The sequence below is a fragment of the Equus caballus genome, chromosome 24 (assembly GCF_041296265.1).
Source record: "Equus caballus isolate H_3958 breed thoroughbred chromosome 24, TB-T2T, whole genome shotgun sequence".
Taxonomy (NCBI): domain Eukaryota; kingdom Metazoa; phylum Chordata; class Mammalia; order Perissodactyla; family Equidae; genus Equus; species Equus caballus.
The window spans coordinates 44,743,417-44,769,866 of NC_091707.1; the positions used below are offsets into that span (position 1 = coordinate 44,743,417).

Genomic DNA, 26,450 nt, shown 5'->3' on the forward strand with positions numbered 1-26,450 from the left:
AGTCTCCGTGCCTTCACATGGCATCTGCCCTCTGTGTCTCTCTACTCTTCTTATAAAGACACCAGCCATATTGGATTAGGGGCCCACTCTACTCTAATAGGACCTCATCTTAACTAATTAGATCTGCAACAACCCTATTTCCAAATAAGGTCACATTCAGAGGTACTGGGAGTTAGGACTTGAACATATTTTTTTGTGGGGGAGGTGAAAGAAGGGGAGCTTAAGTTCAGTTTCTTGCTCCACTCTATTACAAACCAACCAAGTGACCCTGAATGAGGCACTGCTTCTGATCTGTAATATCTTCATTTATAAATGGAGATAATAATAATAATACATACCTTAAAGATTGCCCTAAGAGTCAAGAAAGACTGTGAGAGTGCTTCGTGAACTATAGGGCACTGTATAACTTAATCATAAGCGTTCCTCCGGGATCATGCAGGCTTTGGATACCTGTTCTAATCCTAGCAGTCAGCGCCCCCAGCTCCCATGAACCATCGGATGCACGGCAGTTCCTTGCTTGCCTTGAACAATCCCAAATAGGACATTTTATTAATCATTCATTCTCTTAACCCTAAGTGAACTAAAGGATGCCTGCAAATGATTGGGCCCCAGCAATTGAGTTACCTGACAATTGCCATGTAAGTCACAGAGCTAGCCTAATGCAACCTGACAGCTCTTTCCTGTAGCACATTCTCGAAATTTGATTATTCTGAGAAAGAAAACATTCACTGGGAGCCTCACTAGGATTGCACAAGGCCTGTTCAGCATCCGCGTGGAAAGATTAGGCTTCAGCAGTGAGGGCCCAGAGAGCAGCCAGCCTGCCTGTCAGTCATCTTTCTTGGGCTCCAAATGGAGCAGAATTAATGTGTACCTGTGTCTGTAACCTTCTTCAGAATTAGGGACTTTGCTAGCCTGTGAATAATGAAATCCACTATTAGTCATAATTGGAGGAGAGAGTCTGTATTTTGACTCCAAGAAAACAATTTAAAAGGAAATAGGCCTGTGACACATTCATAAACCAGGCACATTAGGGCACCTGACACAGCCTTCACTCAGGTTCTTCATTCCACTGGTACTTACTGCCTATTGCCAGGACGTGACTTTTTAGTGAACGATTTCAAAGAAACGTAACAGAGGATGTGGGCCTTTCCTTCTGTACTAGAAAATGTGACTTCTCTTTTTTCTGTTTCCACATGATGCTTCTCAACCCCTCCTGTGCCCCCAAACAAACACCACCCCGCCACAGCGAACATTTAGTGCCATAGAGATTAGTCCTGGGGTTTTCAGCAGCCTGAAATGACGGAGATCCCAATTAGGAAAACAGGGAGAGGTGATTTCAGAGCCGCCTGGAACAGCACTGGCAAGACCCCAGGTCAGGGCTGCATTGACAGGGCTGGACACTACTGCTCCCCAACTCTCTCGTCACCAAGGGAGAAACCCCAGGGAACCACAGTCATAGCAGGCTGTGCGGCCTGGAGCTCCACCACCAGTACCCCCCTCATAGGACCTTCATAAGGAGGCATTTTGACTCACTTAAGGCATTACAGTCTGACACGACCCTCTGAGGCCAAGGTTGGAGCCAAACACCACCAGATGTTCATGTGAACTGTTCCTGAGAGACGGTGCTGAAGCCCAGTGGGAGAAGTCAAAACACTGGACAGAACCTCAGTGACATGGAAACTTGAGGTAAATAAAGGTCACAGTCACCCTCATCCCAAGAAGAGTAACCATAGACAGGTGACAAATAAATGGCGAGCAATAGGATATATTGGAGTATATGAGGAAGCCATTTGGTGTAAACCTAATTCGGTCTGACCTTATTTTTCCAAAAGGGCCTGACGTGGCCGATGAGCATGCATTGTATATATCTGCTTTAAGCATTTGCTATGTCCCAAAGGCAAGAACAAATGCCCTTGAGATAAAGATGTAACTTGCCCCACACTGGTATTTCCTTAAGGATAAGCATCTCTCCTTAGGCTAGGAACTGATTGCTGCACCCACCCTGTGACCACCCAGCTAGAGACAACAGACCTGCCATCCTGCTGTGTCCACAGAAACAGCAGACCTACTACCTGCTGTGTCCATCAATCTCTGTGCAGACAGAGCAGTCTCATGACTATTGTAAAAGGGACATTTCGATCATATGTGGAACATCCTCTTTGAGGGTATATAACCACTCTGTACACCCCACTTCTTTGATGCCCTTCCTTCCTTGGGGGAGGAAGGCCCTGGGGTATATGGTTGTCACATTTGGCTCAGAATAAACTCAGTCCAATTTTCATTTAGAGATTGGTTATGGATTATTTTTGTCAACACATGGGTTGTGGTGGGCAGAATTCTGAAGATCACACACACACACACATATACACACACCCCAGATTACCACCCGCTGGTTACTCATTCAGATGCTAATAGAGCTACTGTCTTGAAGAGATTTTACAAGTGTAATCAAAGTCTCAAGTACCAAGTCAATTGACCTTAAGACAGAAACTAATTGAATCACATGAGCTCTTTACAAGCAGAGCTTTTCTTCAGATGATAACAGAAGTCAGGGGTTTGAAGGATAAGTATTCGATGCATCATTGCTGGCCTGGAAATGGAGGGGCCACACAACAAGGGAGGCAGGCAGCTTCCAGAAGGGAACAGCCCCCGTGTACAGCCAGCAAGCAAACAGCCACCCCAGTTCTACCACCTCAAGACACTGGATTCTGCTAACAACAGGAGTGAGCCTGGAAGAGCCCTCTGAGAGCTTTAGGTGAGAACACAGCCAAACAACGGGCTCACCTCTGCCGGAACAAAGAACCCAGCCGCCCGTGCCGGAGTTCTGACCTGCAGAACTCAGAGCTAATCAATGTTTTCTTAATGGCTTTATTGAGCTAATAAATGGGTGTGTATCAGCTTTATGGATACATACTTACTATAAAATTCACCATTTTAAAGTGTACAATTCAGTGGTTTTCAGCATATACACAGAGATGTGCAACCATCACCACTATCTAGGTGCAGAATATTTTTGATACCCCAAAAAGAAATTCTATACCCTTTAGAAGTCACTCTCCATTCTCCCCACCCTCAGTCCCTGGAAACCACTAATCTACTTTCCATTTCGATGGATTTGCCCATTCTGGATATTTCATATAAATGGATTCATATAATAAGTGGGCTTTTGTATTTGGCTGCTTGCACCTGGCATGATGTTTTCAAGGTTCATCCATGTTGTAGCACGTGTATTTCATTTCTTTTATGGCTGAAAAATATTTCATCGTATGACTACTTCACATTTTGCTTATCTGCTCATCAGTTAATGGACATTTAGATTTTTTTCACTTTTCAGCTATTATGAATAATACTCCTATTAATATTTGTGTACAAGTTTCCTGTGGACATGGGTTTTCGTTCTCTTGTATATGTATCTAAAATGGAATTGCTGGTAACTCTATGTTTAACATTTTGAGGAACTGCCAAACTGTTTTCCAAAGTGGCTGTGACATTTTACAATCCCACCAGCAATGTCCGAGGGTTCCAATTTGCCCACATCCTCGCAAACACTTGTTATTGTCTCCTTTTTTATTATAGCCATCCTAGTGGGTATAAGGTAGTATCTTTGTCTTGTAAATATGTCTTTGGGATTTGGACCACCATCCTTTTGGATATGCTATTCTCCTTGCCTGACATATTCTGCAACTTGAGAATCTTCCCCATCCAACTAAGTCAAAGCTTTAGTCAAGCTTCTCAACTTACCTCCCCATCCATAAGGATCTCTCTAGCTTATGACTTCCTATCACTTGATACTTACCATAATCTGTACTTCGTATGGCAGAATTAACATGAAATGATGCAGGGTCGGCGAGCCAAAGAGTCAAAAGAAAGATTTCTTGGACTCTCAAGGTCTGGCAGTAGTGCTCTTTTATTTAGAGAATAGTGTGGAATAGCATGGGGACAGGACCCGTGGGCAGTAAAGAGCTGCTGCTGCTGCTGCTGCAAACATGAGTTGAGGGTAGGGCTAAATTTAAGGCATATGTATGTGAGTAATCTCTTTACAAGACAAAGGAAAGAATATGTAAAAAAGAGTTGTTAAAATGGTATCAGTGCCAGTGGGGTCTGGTTATTGGGTGGTCTTATAACTTTTAGATAAGAATCAAACTGAATTAAGTAAATGGCAGAAGCCACCACCTTAAATATTATCTTCAGCTAAAGACAAAAGAGGATGTTGGTGGTGGGGGGAGTCAGCTACATGAGGTTACCAGACAAGCACAATAAACAAGACTTAAGTCCTTGCCATCCCCATTAAGAGTTTCCAGAGATAAGGTTATCCCCCCTTCCTCCTGGTGCAGAGAGGGAGACACCCCCCACAGATGGAAACTTCCTTCACAAATGCAAATGTCTCTCATCAAAGGGCAAGCAAATTCCACTCCTCAGAGCCTCCTCCCTGTCTGCAGTTTTTAACAGTAACCAGCTTAAAATAATCCTCATCATGAACTATTAACTGTATTGGTCAGAACTCTGTTAGAAATGCAACTCAAGCAAGTTTGACCAAAAAAAAGGAATATTTATTGAAAGAATACTGGAGTAACTTACATTATTAAAGGATTGAACAATCAAATGGCAAGGTCAGAAGTGCAACTGGAATTCAAGAACAATTGAAACTGACCACTTCCTGGACTCTCTGTGTCTTGCCTCTGCTTCCTGGGAGTCAACTTTGTTTCCTCTCAAAGCTGATGACTTCTTCCACGAGGCAGGAATTAGGACATCCAACAGTGGCTGAATATCCCATTTAGTAATACCTCCCTCCCCTAGACTAGAAAGTTTATTTTTTCATACTTCCAGTTAGAAAGATACTAGGGAAGGATTCAAATTAGCTTGACATAGGTCAGGTACCCATTCCTGAATCACTCAACTGTAGCTAAAGGGACAGTGTTATTTAGGACAAATGTGGCTATTGAGAAACCAACTCCTATAAATCAAGGGCTATTCCCGTAGTAAAAGGAATATTTATGAATAAGACAACAATCCCAAAATGTGTCTTATACACTCCACACCCTGACTTTTCAGGATTAAGCACATGTGTACACATGTGCATGGACACACTCTCTCACACACACGTATCCTGTTTTCAGGGGACCTGAGTGCCATAGTCGTGAATAAGGACAGAGCTTTCAATGAAATACTCACAGATATATCCTTTGGAGTTGAGGCAATTGTCAGGATGTCCCTCAGTGCCCCAGGACTATTACTTGTGATGCCATTTGTCAGTTTCCTCAGACATAGTACTCCAAGGTAAGCATTTTAGATTCCTAAGAGCATAGTCACTACTGGACCCATGTTCTCTGTATCTGAACCCCTACTCCTATAGAGCTTTAGGATCTTATCCAGTGAGCCAAACTGGAGTTATGGTTGCCTCTAGTGCCACACTATTCAAGGCTGCTGGATACCCTTCATTCTATCTCTAGGTACGCTCTCCAACCTGCTCCGTGCCCTGCCGTCTGACCTGCATCGACTATAAAAGGGTTGCCTTTCCCTTTAGCTCTTAGTTGAGTATAATGAGTGGGGAGCCCCTGCAAGAGAACAGAGAAGTCAGAGTACTTATCCCCCCCAACTCCCTCCCTGTGGAGTTGCCATGAGCTGACAACATTTGTTAACTGAAGGTCACAGTTCTTCTCTGTCCACATAGGCTTTCTCTCTCCAAGTTCCATTAACTTCTTGTAGTTCTGTTCTCCATTTCCCAATTCTTGACTAGGGTTGAGACATGTAACAAAGCTAGAATAATATAGCTTTTGGCAATTTAGCCCAAGGTAATAAGGGAATAAGAGACTCTTTGAGCTTAATTCATTAGAATTACGAAGTTCATGTTGGCTATATCCAAGGGCTGCTTGCCTTGTGGCTCTACCCAAAGGATCTGGAGAGCTCACCCCTTGCTCCCTGCCCATTCACCACCATCACTTCATTCTCTTCCAGAGGAAAATCAGATAGAACCGAATGATTAGCCAGAAGCCAGGCTTAGAAGAATCCTGGGACCCTGAGGTAGGATCCTGGGACCAAGGAACTAAATGGGAGTATTGGGTAGGGAGAAACAAGGCTCTAAGATGAGAGATGGCTTTGTAACCACAGGCCCTCCAGGGCCTCCAGTTCAACTGACCCCATCTCTTCTCAACAGGGTGATTAAGAGTTGCCTGTGGGAAATTCTGCAAAATCACATAGCCAGGCCATGTGCAAAAGAAGAAATAGTGACCTGAAACAACCTCAGAACTAGAGATCCTCCCTCGACCGGAACTCAAGCACGAGGACATGACCGGAACTTGAAAGTTGGACTCATCAGAAGTGAGGGGTCCCTCATTCAGGAACATCTAGTATGGAAATTCCTTCTCCACCCTGTCATAAATGTTTAAAACCTGACCACAAATGGTTGAAGCCCACCTATCAAAGCCTGTCCCACCACAATTTCTGCATGCCAGCCTGTTCCTTAACCTCTTAAATTTTGCCCCAAATCCTGGATCTGGGAGACAGATCTGAGGGCACATGCCACCTGTCTCCCTGCAGATTGATCACACAGAACAAAAGCGGATTTTTCCCCCAAAGCCTGATGCCATAATTAATTGGCTTGTTTATGTGCATCAGGCAGAGAACCCCAATTTTGTGCAGTAACAGTTTTTCCAATATACTGCAAGAAGATTGAACATTGGAGACTGCCCTCTAGACCCAGGACGTGACTTGGGACCATGGAGGAGTCTAGAACGAATTGTACAGAATGGAAACCACTCACAAATCTTCCCTCCCACCGTGAATCGGCAATAGACTCAAGAATGAGACTCAAACCTGAAGTAGAGAACACCTGAATATTCTTCTGCAATCTGTGGTATGTGTAACCTGCTAGGAGCTAAAGTTGTTTATTAATGGAATGTTTCATTCCTCCCTTCCATTATGAAGAACCTAGTCTTCTGTTACATTATCTTGAGTCAAGGGTCAGTGGAGTCATTTTCCAGAGATGTAACCACTGATCTTCTCAACAGGAAGCCTCTCCAAGATTCCCCTGCCCAGTCACCTGGGCCATTAAAATAGATAGATAGATGATAGATAGATAGATAAGAAGATTTTTAAAAGTAATCTCTTTTAATTACGTTTCATTTCAAATGAATGCTACTAGAGTCAGTATAACAATAAGACAGTGTGACTAAAACATGTACAGTCACATTTTTCTCTATAAGGACTACTTTCCCAGAGGGAATAAAACAAGCAAGCAAATAAGCCAGCTGCAAGCATGGCACTCTCTTGAAAGTTAAGAGGGTATATATTCGTTTTCTATTGCTGCCTTGACAAATGACCACCAATTTAGTGACTTAAAGCAACACAAATTTATTATGTCACACTTCTGTAGGTAGGATGAGCTTGCCTGGTCTCTCTCTTCCTGGATCTCAAGGCCAAAATCAAAGTGTTGGCCAGCCTCAGCTCTTCCGTGGAGGCTCTGGGAAAGAACGTGCTCCCAAGCCCATTCAGGGCCTGAATTTAGTTCCTTTTGGTTGTAGGACTGAGGTCCCTGTATCCTTGGTGGCTGTCAGCCAGAAGTTTTTCTCAGCTTCAAGAGCCTGGATCATAGTTCTTTTTATCTTTAAAGCCAGTAACAGCGAGTAAAATGCTTCTCATGCTTCAAATCCCTCTGTCTTCTGTCTCCAGCTGAAGAAAGTTCACTGCTTTTAAAGCTTGTGTGATTGGATTGGGCCCACCTGAATAATCCAGGATGCTCTCCTTATTCTAAGGTCCATAACCTTAATTACAAGTGCAAGGTCCCTTTTGCCACGTAATGTAACATATTCACAGTTTCCAGGGATTAAAGCATGGACATCTTCAGGGGCCTACCGCAGAAGAACTTGAAGCTGGGTCACAGCCAAGTGCAGAGAGGAAGGCAGTTCAAACCAAGACAGATGCCACTTTGACGTGAGTTTTTTGTTATTGTTGTTATCTTGTTTAATCCAATATGCTATGAAAATAAATTTCCAAATTTCAATATAGTTTTTCTAATTATATATATAAATATATGACATATATGTAGAATATATATATATGTAGAATATATATATAGTCAAAATCTTGGATCTACATATTTATGAAAAATATCTACCACATAACCTAGTTAGCAAAGCCAGTCTGCCTTATCAAGTTAATCAATCAAATCGGAATTACTGTCAGGGAAAAACAAACTCTGACAATTTTTTTTATCCACTAAACGCATTAATTACAAAATCCACTGAAAAAGACACATATCACAATGGTAAGCTTGCAATATCGTAAAATAAATTACTAAAGTTGTCAAGATTAAAATTATATAAATCTAATATCATTAATGTATGGATTTTTGTTATAAAATCAAGCATAAATCTATTTGCTGTTTTTCAATACTTAACTTGCTATAGTTCAAAATTTAATGTATAGTTAAAATTGTAAGTTCTTTATGAAGGGAGGCCTAGAATAAAAGGCCATATGTTACTCTGTCAGGTGGATGTGCATGTTTGTACTAAACGCAAATGTTGGGCTTCGGAGAATGTTGTTATGGAGGGAATTACCTGGATGCAATGGTGGCCTCCAACTGTGCTGTCAGGCAAGCTATCTCAAAGGTCACGGAACAGAAAGCACCAGCAACCAAATTAAAATTCTTGAATCACACAGGTTGATTTAATCAACTTACAGCACAGTGAGAAGCAAGGGAAAGAGATAGAGTAAGCTAACATACTTAGGATGGGGTACAAGCGGATGGAACCAGGAACAACTTCTCCATTAGGCACCGTAGACATAGTGCCTAGGGCCCCCAAAACTGTTTTAATTTCTTTTAAAATCAAAGGAAGAAAAAATGTAATCCAGCCTGGAATATATTAGTCTTTATACCAATGCAGTAATAAGGTATAATTTTAAATATTTCTTGGTAGTTGAAATGGCCCAGGAAGGAAGCTTCAAGTGGCCAGTGCCCAGGAAAAGATATCCTGTAGTCCAGAATGGAAATACCACACTACCCAAATTTGGGGTCACACACTGTTCACACGTTGTCTCCCCCGCATCAATATTCTCCAGTAGTGATGGAGTTATGGAAATCAGAGTTGAGATTTGAAGAGAGGGTTTTGCAGACAGAAAGTACCTAGAACCAATACAAATACTAGCTCCATCCAAGAGACTCAGGACAAGGATGCACAACAATAGCTTGGCAACTAGCCTGCTCGATAGCTCTGGGGCTTGACTGACTGAGCTTCTTAGGCAGAGCACATGTGGGACCAGAATAGGATCACACTGGGAGCCTCCAATGGATGACCAATTTAAGGATGCCCAGTAGTGGCATCATCTTACTTTGTGACATGGTCTTTCCATGTCATTGTATCTGTAAGCAACACTCTTGCTTGTTCCATCACGCATTCGATTTGTTCTTTCTTCAACATGTCTTACAGGTTACTTACTATCTGTATTTAACACACTAATTCTGCCTGAGTCTCACAAGCTGTTTGCCCATTTTCTATCTCAAACATGTCCTATCAATTTTGCCTGTATCTCATGGACTGCTAGCTTTCTTATGATGCTTAACACTTCTTGCGAGTTTTATCTACCCCATTTGCCCTCTTGCCTTTTATAAAAGAACTGAATATTCTCAAATAATATAGAAAACACATTAACAGGAAAAATTAAATAAGAGTAATGTATGAGGTTAACAAATAGCACCATTAATTTTGAGACATTGTGATCAAACAGGTTTTATGTAAATAAAGAAAAAGTTATATACACAAAAGACTATGTGGTTCATAAACTTTTCATCAAGTTTTTACCACTGTGTTTTTTATATCAGGAGGTAGACAAAATTAAACATTTTATAGTGAAATAAGATAAGCATTGTCTGTGGTTTAAATATATATTTACTGTTATGATTATAATGCAGATTTAAGCTAAAAGAAACCACACAAAAATTTTATCCATAGGCTTTATCCAAGGTAACTTGAAAATTTGATAGTTCCTACAAATATTCCAGTTACATTTTTAATATTAACTATCTAAAACCTATTCTACTTGGGCTGCTCACACGTGCTTTCCTTTCTGGCTAATGACTAACCTAGGGATAAGCACTGAGAACAATTTATGTGAAATATGTTGGTGGGGAGGACGCCAAGCGGGGGCCATTTTTAGTTTTCATTATTTCTTAGCAACATTCTTTGCTTAAATTCATCAAATTCTCAAGAGCTATGCATTTCTTGATAATAGCAATGGGTAAGTAGGTCATTAAATGAAAGTCAGACCCATGGCCCACAGTTAATATATTTCTGATTTCAGAACACAAAGGAGCCAGAATATCCCCATTTCCAATGCCATGCCATTTAACAGAAATATGTACAAGATAGAAAAGGAAAGGAAGATTTGTGGAGTGGTCCTTGATTTCACCAGTTAAAAGATTTCTCTCTAGTAAGTATTTCAAATTGATTGTATCCTGCAGGGCCTTATAACCCAAAGCAATCAGCAACAGTAAGAATTGTGAAAGATAAAGTGTTTACATTTCTTAGATGAAATGGGAGATGCATTATGGAGAGGGCGAATGGGAAAGGACAGCTCTCTAATGTCAGAAAAAGAACCCCAAGGGTCTGAGTACCCCAGTTTAGAGGCACTGGTGTATACCACAAAATTCAACTGATAATTGCTTATTGACACTATCATCATAAAATGTTTTAATCTTAAGGCATTTTAAGAATCTTAAATTCAAGGACAACTTTTTTGTCCTAGCAATTCTTTTTCTTATTGCAATAACATTGGTTTATAACATAATATAAATTTCAGGTGTACATCATTATATATTTCAATTCCTGTGTATATTACATCATGTTCACCCCTCAAAGACTAATTACAATCCATCCCCACACATGTGCCTAATCACCCCTTTCACCCTTCTCCCTCCCCACTCCCTTCTGGTAACCACCAATCCAATCTCTGTCCCTGTGTGATTGTTTGTCGTTGTTTTTATCTTCCACATATGAGTGAGATGATATGGTATTTGACTTTCTTCCTCTGACTTATTTCAATTAGCATAATAATACCCTCCAGGTCCATCCGTGTTGTCACAAATGGCAAGATTTCATCATTTCTTATAGCTGAGTAATATTCCATTATGTATATATACCACATCCTCTTTATCCATTCGTCCCTTGATGGGTGCCTAGGTTGCTTCCAAGTCTTGGCTATTGTGAATAATGCTGCAATGAACACAGGGGTGCATGTATCTTTACACATTCGTGTTTTCGTGTTCTTTGGATAAATACCCAGCAGTGGAATAGCTAGATTGTATGGTAGTTCTATTCTTAATTTTTTGAGGAATCCCCATACTGTTTTCTACAGTGGCTGCACTAGTCTGCACTCCCACCAGCAGAGTATGAGAGTTCTCTTCTCTCCACATCCTCTCCGACACTTGTTGTTTCCTGTCTGGTTAATTATAGCCATTCTGACAGGAGTGAGGTGATATCTCATTGTAGTTTTGGTTTGCATTTCCCTGATAGTTAATGATGTTGAACATCTTTTCATGTGCCTACTGGCCATCTGTATATCTTCTTTGGAGAACTGTCTGTTCAGATGTTTTCCCATTTTTTAATTGGGTTTTTAGTTTTTTTGTTGTTGAGATGTTTGAGTTCTTTGTATATTTTGGATATTAACGCCTTATGAGATATATGCTTTGCAAATATCTTCTCCCAGTTGTTAGGTTGTCTTTTCATCTTGTCGATGGTTTCCTTTGCTGTGCTTTTTTTTCTTTCTTTTTTTTTTTTTTTAGGAAGATTAGCCCTGAGCTAACATCTGCTGCCAATCCCCCTCTTTTTGCTGAGCAAGGTTGGCCCTGAGCTAACATCTGTGCCCATCTTCCTCTACTTTATATGTGGGGCGCCTGCCACAGCATGGCTTGACAAGCAGTGTATTGGTCCGCACCGGGGATCCAAACCAGCAAACCCTGGGCTGCCAAAGTGGAATGTGCGAACTTAACCACTGCACCACCAGGCCAGCCCCAGAAGCTATTTATTTGTTTATTTTTTCTATTGTTTCCCTTGCCTAGTCAGACATGGTACTTGAAAATATGCTGCTAAGACCAATGTCAAAGAGTGTACTGCCTATGTTTTCTTCTAGAACTTTCATGGTTTCAGGTTTTACATTCAAGACTTTAATCCATTTTGATTTAGTTTTTGTGTGTGGTGTAAGATAACGGTCTACTTTCATTCTTTTGCTGTCCAGTTTTCCCAATACCATTTATTGAAGAGACTTTCCTTTCTCCATTGTATGTTCTTGGCTCCCTTGTCAAAAATTAGCTGTCCATAGATGGATGGGTTTATTACTGGGCTCTCAATTCTGTTACATTGATCTGTGTGTCTGTTTTTGTGCCAGTACCATGCTGTTTTGGTTACTATAGCTTTGTAGCATATTTTGAAATCAGGGAGTGTGATACCTCCAGTTTTGTTCTTTTTTCTCAGGATTCCTTTGGCTATTGGGGGTCATTTGTGTCCTATATAAATTTTAGGATTCTTTGTTCTATTTCTGTGAAAAATGTTTTTGCTACTTTGATAGGGATTGTGTTGAATCTGTAGATTGCTTTAGGAAGCATGGATGTTTTAACTATGTTAATTCTTCCAATCCAAGAGCAAAGACTATCTTTCCATTTCTTTGTGTCTTCTTCAATTTCTTTCAACAAAGTTTCATAGTTTTCGGTGTACAGATCTTTCCCCTCTTTGGTTAAGTTTATTCCTAAGTATTTTATTCTTTTTGTTGCAATTGTAAATGGGATTGTATTCTTAATTCCCTTTATGCTACTTCGTTGTTAGTATATAGAAATGCACTTCCAATACTGTGTTAAATAAGAGTGGTGAAAGTGGGCATCCTTGTCTGCTCCCTGTTCTTGGAGGGATAGCTTTCAGGTTTTCTCCATTGAGGATGATATTAGCTGTGGGTTTGTCATTTTTGACCTTTTATGTTGAGGTGCTTTCTTTCTATACCCATTTTATTCAGAGTTGTTATCATAAATGGATGCTGTATCTTGTCAAATGCTTTCTCTGCATATATTGAGATAATCATGTGATTTTTATTCTTTATTTTGTTAATGTGGTATATCACATTGATTGACATGTGGATGTTGAACCATCCCTGCAACCCTGGAATAAATCCCACTTGATCATGGTGTATGATCTTTTTAATGTATTGTTGTATTTGGTTTGCCAGTATATAGTTGAGGATTTTTGCATCGATGTTCATCAGAGATATTGACCTATAATTTTCTTTTTGGGTGTTGTCCCTGTCTGGTTTTGGTATCAGGGTAATGTTGGCTTTGTAGAATGAGTTAGGAAGGTTCCCCACCTCTGCAATTTTTTGGAAGAGTCTGAGAAGGATAGATATTAAGTCTTCTTTGAATGTTTGGTAGAATTCTCCAGGGAAGCTGTCTGGTCCTGGACTTTTTGCGGGGGGTAGGTTTTTGATTGCTCTTTCAATCTCCTTACTGGTGATTGGTCTATTCAAATTCTCTGTTTCTTCTTAATTCTGTTTTGGAAGCTTGTATGATTCTATGAATTTATTGATTCCTTCTAGATTATCCAATTTGTTGGCATATAGCTTTTTGTGGTATTCTCTTATAATTTTTTGTATTTCTAAGGTGTCTTTTGTAATTTCTCCTCTTTCATTTCTGATTTTATTTATTTGAGCCTTCTCTCTTTTTTTCTTGGTGAATCTAGATAAAGGCTTGTCAATTTGTTTATCTTTTCAAAGAACCAGCTCTTGGTTTCATTGATTTTTTTCTGTTGTTTTCTTAGTCTCTATTTCATTTATTCTGCTTTGATTTTTATTATTTCCTTTCTTCTACTGATTTTGGGCTTTGTTCTTTTTCTAGTTCCTTTAGGTGCACTGTTAGATTGAGATTTTTCTTATTTGTTGAGGTAGGCTTGTATTACTATAAACTTCCCTCTTAGAACCTGTTTTGCTATATCCCATAAATTTTGGTATGTCGTATTTTCATTTTCATTCGTCTCCAGGTGTTTTTTGATATGAAAAACAAGTCTTCTCCTTTCTTCTCCTTCTCCCACCAACACTTTCACGTTTTCCATTCCTGTCTCCTTTTGCACAATATGGTTATATCAGTGCTTATAAAATTATGATTCTATATGCTATTTATAAGACATGCAGCAAACTGTAACTTGTTTTATTCTTTTCTGAAACACGCTTTCCTTTTCCTGGAGTTAATTATTGTCCCCCTCCACCCATTACTTTCCGAGTTCTTATCAGTTAATTCTATCTCCGATTTTCCAAAAGGGTCTTAAGTCCCCTCTGAAGACATGCATTCACACTAGATATTCCATCAGTTTCATCTTAGTGAGGAAGGCTCTGGGAGAGCCTTATCTGCCTTATCTAGATTGGTGGTCCATTATGCTTGGTGTACTCCATTCATCTTGGGTATTTTACATGCTTTTCTGCCATGTTACGTCTCCCAATTCCAATATTACGTGTGCATTAGAGTGAGAAATGCTACCAGACACAAACCTTGACCTTTCAGAGCTTTACACAATACATTTTTGCTTCTCATGTTTGTCACAGCCAGGTGCAACTGTGGCAATGCTTATTATGTATGGGCTTCCATCTTTTAACTATATCATCTGTAACAAGTGCCTCCAAAGTTGCCTATGAAGGGGAAGAGACAGTTGGAGGATTGTGAGGGATATTGTTAAGGGCCAGGCCTGAAAACAGTTTGCATTACTTCTGCCCTCCTCCTGGGACAGAGCTCAGTCTTAAGATCCCAAACTTAGCAAGGGGGATTAGGGCACGTCATCTTCCTGTGTGTGAAGAAGAAGAAATGATGTGGGGAACATCTAGCATTCTGTCTGCCAAGTTTGCTCACCTGATCACCAAACCGTTTTATTCTTTTTCAACTGTGTAAACAGAAGACAACCCACAGCAATAATCTCCATTGGTTCCAACTCTCTTGTTCTGGCACCTATGAACTAAAACCAAAAATCATCAGTTGCATAAACCAATAAAATAAAAGGGTAGCTTATAAACAGAAAATACCTCCAAAAAATTTGAAGAATAGCAGACCTCAGACAATCACTACCCCATAGCAATTCTGAAATCCCACTGGGCACTGGGAGGGGCCCCAACCCTGGGGGCAGGGGGAGTTCCTGGATTGGGCCTTGATTCTGCCTTGGGAAGGAACTCCTTTGGCTGTTATTCTCTGTGGCCTCTTTCTCTGCTCTCTGGGAGATTCTGATTTGTGTTTTCCTTGGTCACATCTGACCTGAGTGTTGACAAGCACGTCTCTTTGGGAGGAAAGTTTAGGGAGATTTTGAAGCCTCTTTTGCAGTTGTGGAGGTTGGGCCACAGGAATTGTTTTAGTTTGAAACTGTTTTGAGGTTTTTTGATCAAATTCATGGTTTCTTTGGCAATACTATTCCTTCAGAGACCTAAGTTTCTGATGTATTTGCTTTCAATGGCATTCGTATGCAAAACCACACCCAAAGCTCTTTTCTAAACATGGTTATGCTTCTAGATATACAGTGCTTTCATTGCCTCCTCTCTTCTCCACATCTTTCTCCCAATTTAATGACAACCACACTGAGGCTATTAGGCTTAAATGGGACCATCATACCTAAGTCACTTTATCTAACTGAAGTTTTACTGAAGATTTCTATCTCTTACCTTTTGTGGTTTATAAGAAGACGGCTTTCTGGGCCCAAATTTCTGCCCCTTTTTTATTTCCTTTTATTTTTCCTTGCAGACCAGCCAGTTATTTCCTTAGGCTGTCTGTTTCTTTTGACAACTTGATAAATGAGTCCCAGAATGGCCAACACCCACCAACACTTGGGTTCTTTGTAATCAGTTCTCCTCAGGCCACTGGCTCCCATATCACAGCACGTGAGAGTTTTATCGAATGTTTGCTGCTGCATAACTTGGGTCCCCATCTTCCCAATTTCTGATATCAGTTCCTTTGCTGCCTGCCGCTGAGCCACTCAACAAATGCCACATAGTTTAAGTTTCTCTTACATCAGCACCCACTTTCTAGGAGTGTGAGAAAGCAACATTAGTTGCTACAGCAGAAAAACCCCATATCTCAGTGGCTTAACTTAATAATTCTTTATTTCTCACTCATGTCACTATCCAGTGCAGATCAGGTGGCTCTCCATCTCATAGAAAGCCATCTGGAACACAAGACCTCAAAGTGACCATGGAAGAGAGAGACCAGAAGATCATTCTGGGTATTTTTATATCCAGACCTGATGGGGAGGGTTACATCACTTCTGCCCATATTCCATTGTCCAGGATTCAGTCATATGGCTCCAATATAACTGCAAGGGATGCTGGGATATGTAGTCTTCCTGTGTGCTGGGAAGAGGAAATGGTGTGGTGGTGGACACATTGCCTTGTCTCTGACACACTTCTTTTTCTTTCTAGTTTTTTTTTTTTTTTATGGAGCACATCTTCTAGTAACTTCTTCAGAAGGGTTATGGAGAGGTAAAATTTGGGGGACCTCACATGTCTGAAAATTTCTTTATTCTAGCCTCACATTCATTAATTGCATGTCTGAGAAGAAAATTCTTGATTGGAAATTTTAGTTTCCTCCAGAATTTTGTAGCCGTTGCTCCACGATCTTCTAGCTTCCAAAATTACTATTTCTTTTGAGAAGTGTCTCATCATCCTGATTCTTTTACACAGGCCATGATTTTCATTTTGGGGATTTTTTTGTTATTATTGCTTCTCTCTCTCTGCCTGGAATTCTACAATTTTCTCCTTGATGCTCCAGATATTTGAGATAAATTTCACATGGGTTGTCTCCATGTGGATCTATTTTCATTCATTTGTCTGGACACTGAGTTTTTCAATCTGGGAACTCATGTCTTTCCATTTGGAGAATTTTTCTTGAAATTATTTAGTGGATTATATTCTATCATTTTCTTTGTTATTGTCCTTTCTGAATGCCTGATAGTCAGATATTAGACTACCTGGGCTAGTTTCATGATTTTGTTTTCTCTCCTATTTTTCTACTTTCAGAAGAGATTTGCTCAACTTAATCTTCTAACCCTTTATTGGGTTTTCTTCTTCTTTTGGGGTGGGGGGGGAAGATTAGCCCTGAGCTAACTACTGCCAGTCCTCCTCTTTTTGCTGAGGAAGACTGGCCCTGAGCTAACATCCGTGCCCATCTTCCTCTACATTATATGTGGGACGCCTACCACAGCATGGCTTGCCAAGTGGTGCCATGTCCGCACCCAGGATCTGAACCGGCAAACCCCGGGCCACTGAGAAGTGGAACGTGTGAACTTAACCACTGTGCCACCGGGCCAGCCCCTATTGGGTTTTCTTCTTTACCATCAAGTTTTTAATTTCCAAAAACTCTTTTATATTCTCAGAATACTTTTTTATGGTAGCCTGTTCTTCACCCATGGGTACTATATCTTTTCTAAAAAATTTCTTTCAGGATATTATTTGTTTGAAGTTTTTCTCATGCACAATTGGTTTCCTCCAAAATGCTTTTTTCTTGTTGCTTTTATTATTACAAGTATTCTTCAGACCTTTCCTAATCATTGGTTGTCTGCTCCCATGGAGAACTAGATGAGGGGGCTTGTTGACTTTGAAGATCCAATCGTATTTTCCAGATAAGATCTTCCAATTTTCTGCCTGGATGCCAATATTCCTAAACAGAATGGAGGAACATGGCTGGAGGTAGAAGTGAGGTCTTTCCATTCCATAGACATATTTCGGTTAAACCCCTCTATTTTCAGTTTGGCACCCTGCCTTTCACGATGCTTGGCTGCTCCTGGTCCACAGGCCATCTTGTCCCTTTCCGGATAATAAGCTTAGTCTCTTTCCTGGGTGAAAGAAGAGGGATTTCCCCACCAGTGTGGAGTAGGAGAGAGAATCTAGGGATCTCACCAGTTCTTAAACAGCTCTCAACCCTTCTTTCTCATAGGAGATCCTCTCTTCTGGAAGTCTCTGAACCACCACTCTCCTCCCAATTTCAGAGTCTTTTGAGGATTTTGTGGTTAAACCAGGTTGGTTCTTCCCTTTCCCGGCTGTTGGTTGAGAATTGAACCTTCTTGTGTCTGCCAAGCCGGTTACTGCTTCTCCATTTCATTTTCCAGTTTCAGAAACTTTGTTACTTTGGACTCCTCTCTGGTTTGTCCCATTGGTGGAGCCTCAGATCTAGGCAAGAGAGGGCTGGCTCTGAGCAGCTCCCACCCCAAGGAGGCAAAGATTCCTTGAAGCAAGGGGTATGCCCATCCAGGGTCTTTAAAATCCCTTTGGGATCACACTCTGGGTATACAAGATCCCCAAATTGCCTTTCCAAATAGTCCTTGGACATGTCTAGGGCCTGCCAGAGTTTCTTCCTGGGTCAATCCAGCAGGCTGTGCACCCTAGACCTGAGGGATGGCCAAGAAAGAGCTCTTTGCAAGGGATGAGAATGGAACTGGACATGTGCTGCAGGGCCCGCGTGTGTGCACCACTGTCTCTTCCCAAAGCAAGTCACAGCTTTGACAAAAGTAAAATGAATTTTAGTTGCACTCTGCCATTGTTTGGTATGAATATACACATATATTTCAATTTTGTCATTATGAGGGTATATTTGTAAAGGTGGGAGGAGAAACTATAACAGTTTGTTAGCTTGATTTATAACTTTTAAATACTTCAAATATATAGCATGCCCCTCCATACTCTTGGTCAGGGACTCTTCAAATGTTCCAGGTGGGCTGCTTTCCATCTTTTTAGCTTTATGTCCTTAAAAAATCATTTTACTGTGAGTTTTTAGGAGTATTTCAGGAAGGAGCAAAGTTAGACATGTGTGTCCAATCCACCATCTTGACCCGGAAGTGTTCCTGTGCCTCCCTTCCCACTTGAGACACTTCCATGGTTCCTGGTGCTCTCACATCGGCTGTGGGTCCTCCTTCCCTTTGGGATCTTTCCTTTTTTGTTACTCTAAGCATCACTGCTGCTCACCAAAGTATGACCAAAGAAAGAGGTTCATAAGGAATATTTATTCTTGTGCGTTTGCACAAGGATTCGCCTGTAGTTTTTTCTTTTATATATATATTTTTTTTTTTTCCTTCTCAGGTCAATTCAATTCTTATGAAGTTTTGAGATCTTCTCATTTCTTTTCACTGTATCTTCTCATCCCACCTCATTCATCCTTGAGTTCCATACAATGTTTAGCATAATTCCTTGCTCATAGTAGAAACCCGATGAATATTTTTTCAACTGCATTGCACTGAATTGTAAGCCCTTAAAATTTATGCCAAGGGATGTTACTTTGAGATGTCACTGAATCCCTCGTCTTTGCTGATAGAAAACAGGTGACACTACAACTGCACTATTTAAGGTATGATTATATTTGTGTCCTTCCTGCTAAAGGAGTAGCAAATTGTACTGACTGGTTGTTTCAGAATTTTGTAGGATAGTCTCAAAAGTACATAACCAAAAGAACTGAAATTCTGCCTCTGTACAGAATTATTATGATCCCTGGCAGTATGGACCATCCAATAGAAAAATTTCTGAAGCTCTCAAAAATTACTGTTCTCAAAATATTTCCCTTTGGGCACGTCCCTTATGTATCACTACTCTGATGGAAGTGACATTAAGGCATACTGTTTACCTCAGCCACGGGCTAATGGGGACAGAGAAGGAGCTAGCACTGTGAGAACGAGAGGAACTGATTTGGTTGTAAGGGTCAAGAGACCTCTAACAACGGGGCGGGCCCCATGGCCGAGTGGTGAATTTCAGACGCTCTGCTTCAGCAGCCCAGGGTTTTGCTGGTTCAGATCCTGGGCATGGACATGGCACTGCTCATCAGGCCATGCTGCGGTGGCATCCCACATAGCACAACCAGAAGGACCTACAAGTAGAATACACAACTATGCACTGGGTAGCTTTGGGGAGAAGAAGCAGCCAAAAAATTAAGATTGGCAACAAATGTTAACTCAGGTGCCAATCTTTAAAAAAAAAGAGAGAGACCCCCCCCACACACACACAACAAAAGACAAGAAGCCACAGCCAGCAGCTAAGCCACAAGCCCCTAGAGGGACATGATGAACCCATGAAAAATTTCAACCAGCCCTAAATACTCAAAGCTGTCAGCCCTGTTGGGAAGAAGTCCCATGACAATTGGAATTCAGAAAGCCAGCAGTGCAGTGAACCTAGAGAGTCTATTGTCTGAAGTGGACTATCCCCGTGCACATTTGAAGACATGCCAATCAGCATCTGTCCTCCCGGAAGAATAAAAGTACCTAAGAAAATTGTCAGCTGGCCAAGCAAGCTTCAAAGTCAGGGCAAGATTCTAATCCCAGCAAGGAGATTGGGGAGCTCCTCATGAATCCATGTTGATGGCTGTCTTCAGTGACCTTTGCCCTGGTTTCTTGGCTGTTTGAGAGATCTCTGTTCAAAAGACCTCACTAAGGCCATGTATTTTGACTTCCGCCTCATTCTCAGTTGCTCAAAACAAAAGTTAACAGTCCTAACTCCCTTAAAAGTAAAGGAGATTTATTCATTGGGGCCAAACAGCAGACATTTGCTATAGGAATTTTTGGCATCCATTGAAGTCAAATTTAGATATGAGTTGGCCAACTCAGCCTCTTAGAACCAAAGTTGAGTTTTCTGCAGCATGAACAAAAGAAATAGAGCTGAATCCTCAGTCAAGAAATTCCAGTTACAAAAAATAAAAGGATTTACAAGTTTCATCCTATGTTTCCTGCAAAACCAAGAAACTCCAACCAAGATACCCACTGACCCTCATTCACTGTTTTTACGGGGCACACAGTGCTGTGGTTCCTCCAATTGCTACCTTTTCCTACTTTTGAGAGTCAGGAGCATGTTTCCTGTGATTTTTCCATATTGTCAAAAAAAGTTCGACTCAATCTAAAAACAATTTAAAATATTGTGTTAGTAATAAGAAATGTGACTAGCTCCAGAGAAAAGTCAGAAATGAACAAAGTCAGATTTTAGGGTTTGGGTTTGAAATTAAGGAAAAGACCTTATGAACTAAATTTGGGTGTTAGGAGCTGTCTTGTTCCAAAACAAAAGGCAACTTAAACATAGCCTTCCAGAAAGGCTCCAATTCCCTCTGGCCTTAAATCCTTAACAATGTATTGGGCTTTGAGCCTCAAGTTTAGTTGGAAGTCCATGGCCGTGGTACAAAGAGAACCCTGAATCCCTCACTTCTGAAACCCTGCTCATCTGTTTCTCCTGCCTCTGCCTCTGCCTCTGCAAAGAAGAAGTATGACTAAAGCAATGTTTAGTCATCTACGGAAGAAAAGACTATCAAAGAACACCTTAAATAAATCCTTGGGGACCTGAGCAATGCCTTGGTATTCTTTGGAAAATATTCTCTTGAGACGTTAATATGGAACTGCCAGCATTCAACCAAAGAAAATTATCTTCAAGTTGAGATACAGTCAAGTGGAGCAATTTGTGGGAAAGGAAGAGACCCAACCAGGACCATTAATGTAAATGATTATTGATCTGTCATTCATGAAGGAAGCTATTGAGGCTTCCTGATTTGTTCTTGGTCTGCACTTAATTGTAAGGCTCCTAAAGTGAACTCTGAGAAGAAAGAAAATGCTCATGGAATGGATGAGACAAAAACTTGCCCACTCTTGATTCTTAGTATAAATACAGATAATGAATGCATGTTTCTGAATTCTTCTTGGGGCTTTCAAGTGGAAAGTGTCAGAAAAGTTCCCAAAGAAGTCTTTGGCTTTTGGCTGTCCACAAGAGTTCAGTTTGATCTTTTTGACCCTTCAAAGTGAGTCTTTCCTGCGGAGAAAGCAGGCTCAGCAAGAGGGAGCCACATGGCTCCATGGAGAAGGGCTGAAAACTCTCTTGGAAAAAAATCCAGCCAGAGCCCAAAGAACCCCTAGCTTTGGAAAGGACGGGATAGTCTGGAATAAGTCTCCTCCGTGATACTCTTGCCTCAGAAAGCATTATACTTCTGTTCCCTTCAGGTAAATTCTTGCCTACCCTTAAATATCTGGAGTGGAGATAGACATTTTGTGCCTGGAACTACCTCTCTCCTGGTAGGTCTTCAGAATAAAGCCAATATAGCTATGAAAAGTAAGCAAAGCTGCATTGATACATCGGGAATGCAGACTTTTATCAGGTTTGTACAGGGTTTAACTGGGCATGATACAATCAAGAAATGGTTTTGTTTTCTCCCACCAATGCCTAGGAAATATTACATCACTTTCTAGTCAATTTCAGCCATTAAAAAAAAGTCCCGTCTTCAGGAATTTAAAAATCCAGTCCAAACCCTTCTAAATCAAAACTTTAACATTGCATTCAATTAAAACTTCTTTCTCCACCCAGCTCAGGCTTAAGTTCAGGTTTGGGAATCAGCATCTTGGGTCCTTGTCTGACCTTCTCTCTTTGCAATACCTCCTACCCCACCTCATTCCACCCAATGCTGTCTTGTAGGTTCTCCAGGAACAAGAGAGATGAGAGGGAAAAGATCAAAGAAAGCTGTAGTTAATTGGTGCTGTTTTCAGGGCTCTCTTGGCTCTTGAAGTGCCTCCATCATATAAATACTGGCTTTATTTTGTGGGTGGCAATTATAGGTGTTTTCGGTGTGTTGAAGACCACCTTTGGGCACCATCCCCTAATCCAAACAATTCTTCCCCTGGCTGAGCACCTATGACCCCAGCCCTATCAGCTGCTGCCCCGGTAGTATAACTCTGAGGACCCCTGACCCCAGCAGATAGCCTTCTTAGACAGGATTCTGTCAAGACAACTTGAATCTTGATCCTTTTACACATTTTTTGCCTGAGGCCTTGGGGACACATTCTTGCCCCTCAAAACGGTGCAAGTGCAGCTTGCCCAGCCACTGAGCTTGCTCTTCTTTCCCTACTGTTGTGAGCTGCCCCAGCCAGCCTCCCACTTGGCTTCTCCAGGGGACACCCTTCAAGCTTTCTAGAGAACTCTGTGCTCATACAGGCAAACTAATGAGTTTCTGAACCCCAGCTGGTATTCAGCCAAGGAATGTGACATGATCACCCCTTTCTAGCAGACGACACCAGAATCTATGAGAAGTTCTGGTGGCTTAATTGGGTCCTCTTCATTTGGCTAATGGATGAGAGCAAAAAGAAGCAACATCTTCTCCTCTTTTCCCTTCCCCAAGGAGGAGATCCACAGCTGGGTTTACATGTACAAATTCCCATCAAAATAATTCACCCAATACATTCCAGTCTTCCAATTTATAAGATAGAACCTGGTTGAGTGGTGCAGGTGTTCGAAGGACAAGTCTGGCTCATTTTTTGGTAAGTTCTGAATGAAAGTGAAGTCATGTATTTATTTAGTCCATTGCCCTCAACTTTAAGGCTTCGGCAGAAATTCCAGTGCAGAGAGAAAAGTCTCTTTTCAGAGGCCATTACACAGATTCTACCTCTACCAGGATAAAAAAGTCACAAGATGAGGTGACAGGGTGAGCTGTCTGCTTCAAACAGTCATCTCCTCATCTCTAGTGGACTTCTCTTTGGCTAATGCCAAGGAGTCCTTAGCACTGACCCTCCACTCAAAGTCATGTGTCTAGCCCTATGTACTTTGATCCCTCTACAAGAGGTTGGGTATCCATTCCCCAAAGGAACACCAACCAATTTTTGAGGGGCCTTCAGATACTGAATGAGTCTTCAAGCCTTTACTTCCATATAGTATTGAAGCATCACATTATGAAAACTGGCTATGTACATACAACAAATTGAAAATCCTTAGCTAGCAGCACGTTAGCTCATTAAACATGAAACATTTCTTCTAACCCCCAAGAATACCATCATAAGTAGCCGACCTAAGGCACACCAAAAAATAAGAGATAATGTGGAACCTTGTGAATAGCATTCACTCTCAGTTACTCCCGGGTGATTGATTGAGAGGAAAATGTTCATCTTATCCAGGTTTAGTTTAGGCCTGACTCACCTGCTCCTTGTGTTGGTGTGACATCAAGGAATAAAATCTAACTTAACATCACTCCCCAAAAGAGAAGTAGACAGTTAACCTGCTAAGGAGAAAGCCACATAGCGCATGCTAAATCCAAATATAGATTGTTTCCAGAAATTCTGTTACATTAAATTGTCTGTGGGTAATATAGTGAATCTGATAAGAAAAACCAAAGCATGCACATGCTTGAATTTTTTTACACATCAAAGCTATTGAAAGTTAGAGTGATGGTGATATACCATAACCATAGTATAAGGCAAGTTTGACCTTTTCTCTTTCTGAGTTACCAGCACTAATAAAACAAGTGACCATATGAATTATCAACTGGGGTCCATTCTAGACACTCAGACAAGTAACAGGGACCATGAGAAGGATGTGGTGAGTAGAGGAGAGACAGGTAATCCTCAGCCAGGGCATTGCACAAGGACACATTCTAGTCTGAGCTGGCTCTCTGGTATCAGTGCTAGAAAGCAAGAGGAGAATCAGCTGAAAGGGCAGGACACTCAGGCTGGGCCCACCATCACCCAGTGCATCCAGGGCGGCCAGCTCCATTGGTCATCTGCCTGGTGACCAATCAAGGCAAGCCATTCACACTCCAGCTCTGTGCATTGTGCTCACTCAGGCACCCTCCTGGGCACATCGTTCCCGTGAACTCCAGAAGGAACCCTGGCCTTGTCTCCCTTTCCAGCCCACTCTTGTTCCCGGGGCTTCACATGTCAATGTGTTTTCCACAGTCAGGCCTTTTAAGAAAGGCTTTTAAAGGCTCAAATTTACTGGCACCCAGTTTGGGTGATCCAGTCAATTCCCCCCTCACCAACCTATCCTCCTCCCATTGAGTGCTGTCACAACTGAGACTGTTCCCATCTGAGAGTGTCACCTCTGACTTATTCACATCCTTTAAAATGCTATTCCTTTCCCTATTCTATTCTGAGCTAGGTAGAGCAGATGCTCAACATATTGAACAACTGGTATAGGTATAGGCACCAACCAATCAGAACGGATTCCAGCAGTAAACAATCAGCACAGAAGGGCTAGTCCACACCTGCTGAATATGGACCCCGAAGTAAGGATGAAGAAACTTAGGCCTGTGTTTGGGACCAATGGCTTTTCTTCCATTGTTATCCCCAGTGTTCTTCAAGAGCCCCACGACTATCTACTGGTAGAGCTGGTTTGACCAATCACATCATTCACAGTGGTGAAAGCCTTGTCTACATGGAAACAAAAGGCGTCATGCCTATATTTTTTGTTTTTTTGGGTTAGGGGGTTGTTGGGTCTTTTGACATTTAGGTAATATCTCTGCATAAATAAACATCTCCACACCTAGGAATTTCAACAAGTATATTTTTCTGAAACAACTTCCTTTCCAAAGATAAGCCCTTTCCATGTTGCGATCATACCGTGAGTTACTAGGAAGCCCCAAGGAAACCCGTCACTCTGAATTGAGACTTCCTCTACACTCAGGGGGTCAGAAAGAACTACACAGGCCCTCAGAATTGTCCTCCTTTACCGCCCTGATGGGGCGGCCAGCTGTTTTATTCCTCTTCAAATGAGATAGACTAATTGGCAGCTGACAGAGAAGCTACATCAAATAAAGACTCCCAAATATCAATTCTATTTTAGCAGGCAAAGACAGAAGCCATGATTAAGACACCAGCCATTTCCTGGAAATAAAAGCCCACCAGGAGGTGCTTGAGAGTCCAAAGGATCATCAACACCAGCTGGCAACTAATCTCCGGGGAACACTCTTCTTCAAGTGTCTCTGTTACAGGCTAAATATACCCTACATATAATTTAAATATAGACGTGCTATCTACGCTTCACATTCCCTGGGGCTGCCAGCAGAAGACAAGGATCAGCCCAGCAACACTCGGCTTTGCAGGGCATCCATCGAGAAAAGGTACTGACTCTTTCACTTCATCAGCATCCCATATGTGCTGAATTGGTCTGGACTCCATGTATTTAAAAAAACACTAATTTCTCTTCCCTAAAAAAAAAAAGAAAAGGTTCATGAATTTCTTGAATATTTTCCTACTACTGAATTGGTATAGCAAAACATGTTTAAATCAGGGCAGTCATATTAGCTGCAAAACTGCAGTGATCAATCGCCCTATTTTTACCATAATGTTTTAAGCACTTTTGAATCTTTGGACTGAAATATGTATATGCACACATATTTAGTCAAAGTAGTCAAATAATCCAAAAGACCAAGGCATTGACAGCAGTGGAGAGAAATTTATTGCTAGGGCTGTAGGGTGACATGGCCTTACCAGAGGCTGAGGGCCCTTAAAAATCATTTAATTTAGCATTTTGTGGGCATCTTTGGGGTATAATAAGGCCTGTCCGGTTTGAAAGGAAAGCTATTGGATCAGTTAAAGAATAAAAGTGAAAGTGTTCACATGACAAGAGGATTAGGCATGGTTTTCATTTTTTGGAAAACACTAAGTTCGTAATCTGAGGCTGGTAGGGAAATGGCCACACGAAGCAAGAAACGGGGATGAAGCCCACCACCACTGGAG

The 26,450-nt window shown here is 41.2% G+C and overlaps 1 protein-coding gene and 1 long non-coding RNA gene across 4 annotated transcripts in view; one reads left to right on the plus strand and one right to left on the minus strand.

Annotated features, from left to right (window-relative positions):
- GPR65 (G protein-coupled receptor 65) overlaps positions 1 to 25,936 on the plus strand; it is a 101,760-nt gene extending 75,824 nt beyond the window's left edge. For 2 of the 3 annotated variants that reach the window (XM_070249595.1, XM_070249596.1), the window contains 3 exons: positions 7,820 to 7,929; positions 10,297 to 10,425; positions 25,555 to 25,675. In XM_070249595.1, the coding sequence (XP_070105696.1) occupies positions 7,820 to 7,929; positions 10,297 to 10,411 (225 nt within the window). In that variant the 3' untranslated portion in view covers positions 10,412 to 10,425; positions 25,555 to 25,675. Of the gene's footprint in view, positions 1 to 7,819; positions 7,930 to 10,296; positions 10,426 to 25,554 lie in introns of all 3 variants that reach the window. The other variant, XM_070249597.1, reaches the window with a different exon arrangement.
- LOC111770377 (uncharacterized) lies at positions 7,089 to 18,102 on the minus strand. Its single transcript, XR_002803620.2, has 3 exons — positions 15,667 to 18,102; positions 14,870 to 14,972; positions 7,089 to 7,972 (listed from the first exon to the last, which is right to left on the minus strand). It is a non-coding gene; the product is annotated as an uncharacterized lncRNA (long non-coding RNA).
- Positions 25,937 to 26,450: the final 514 nt, after the last annotated feature.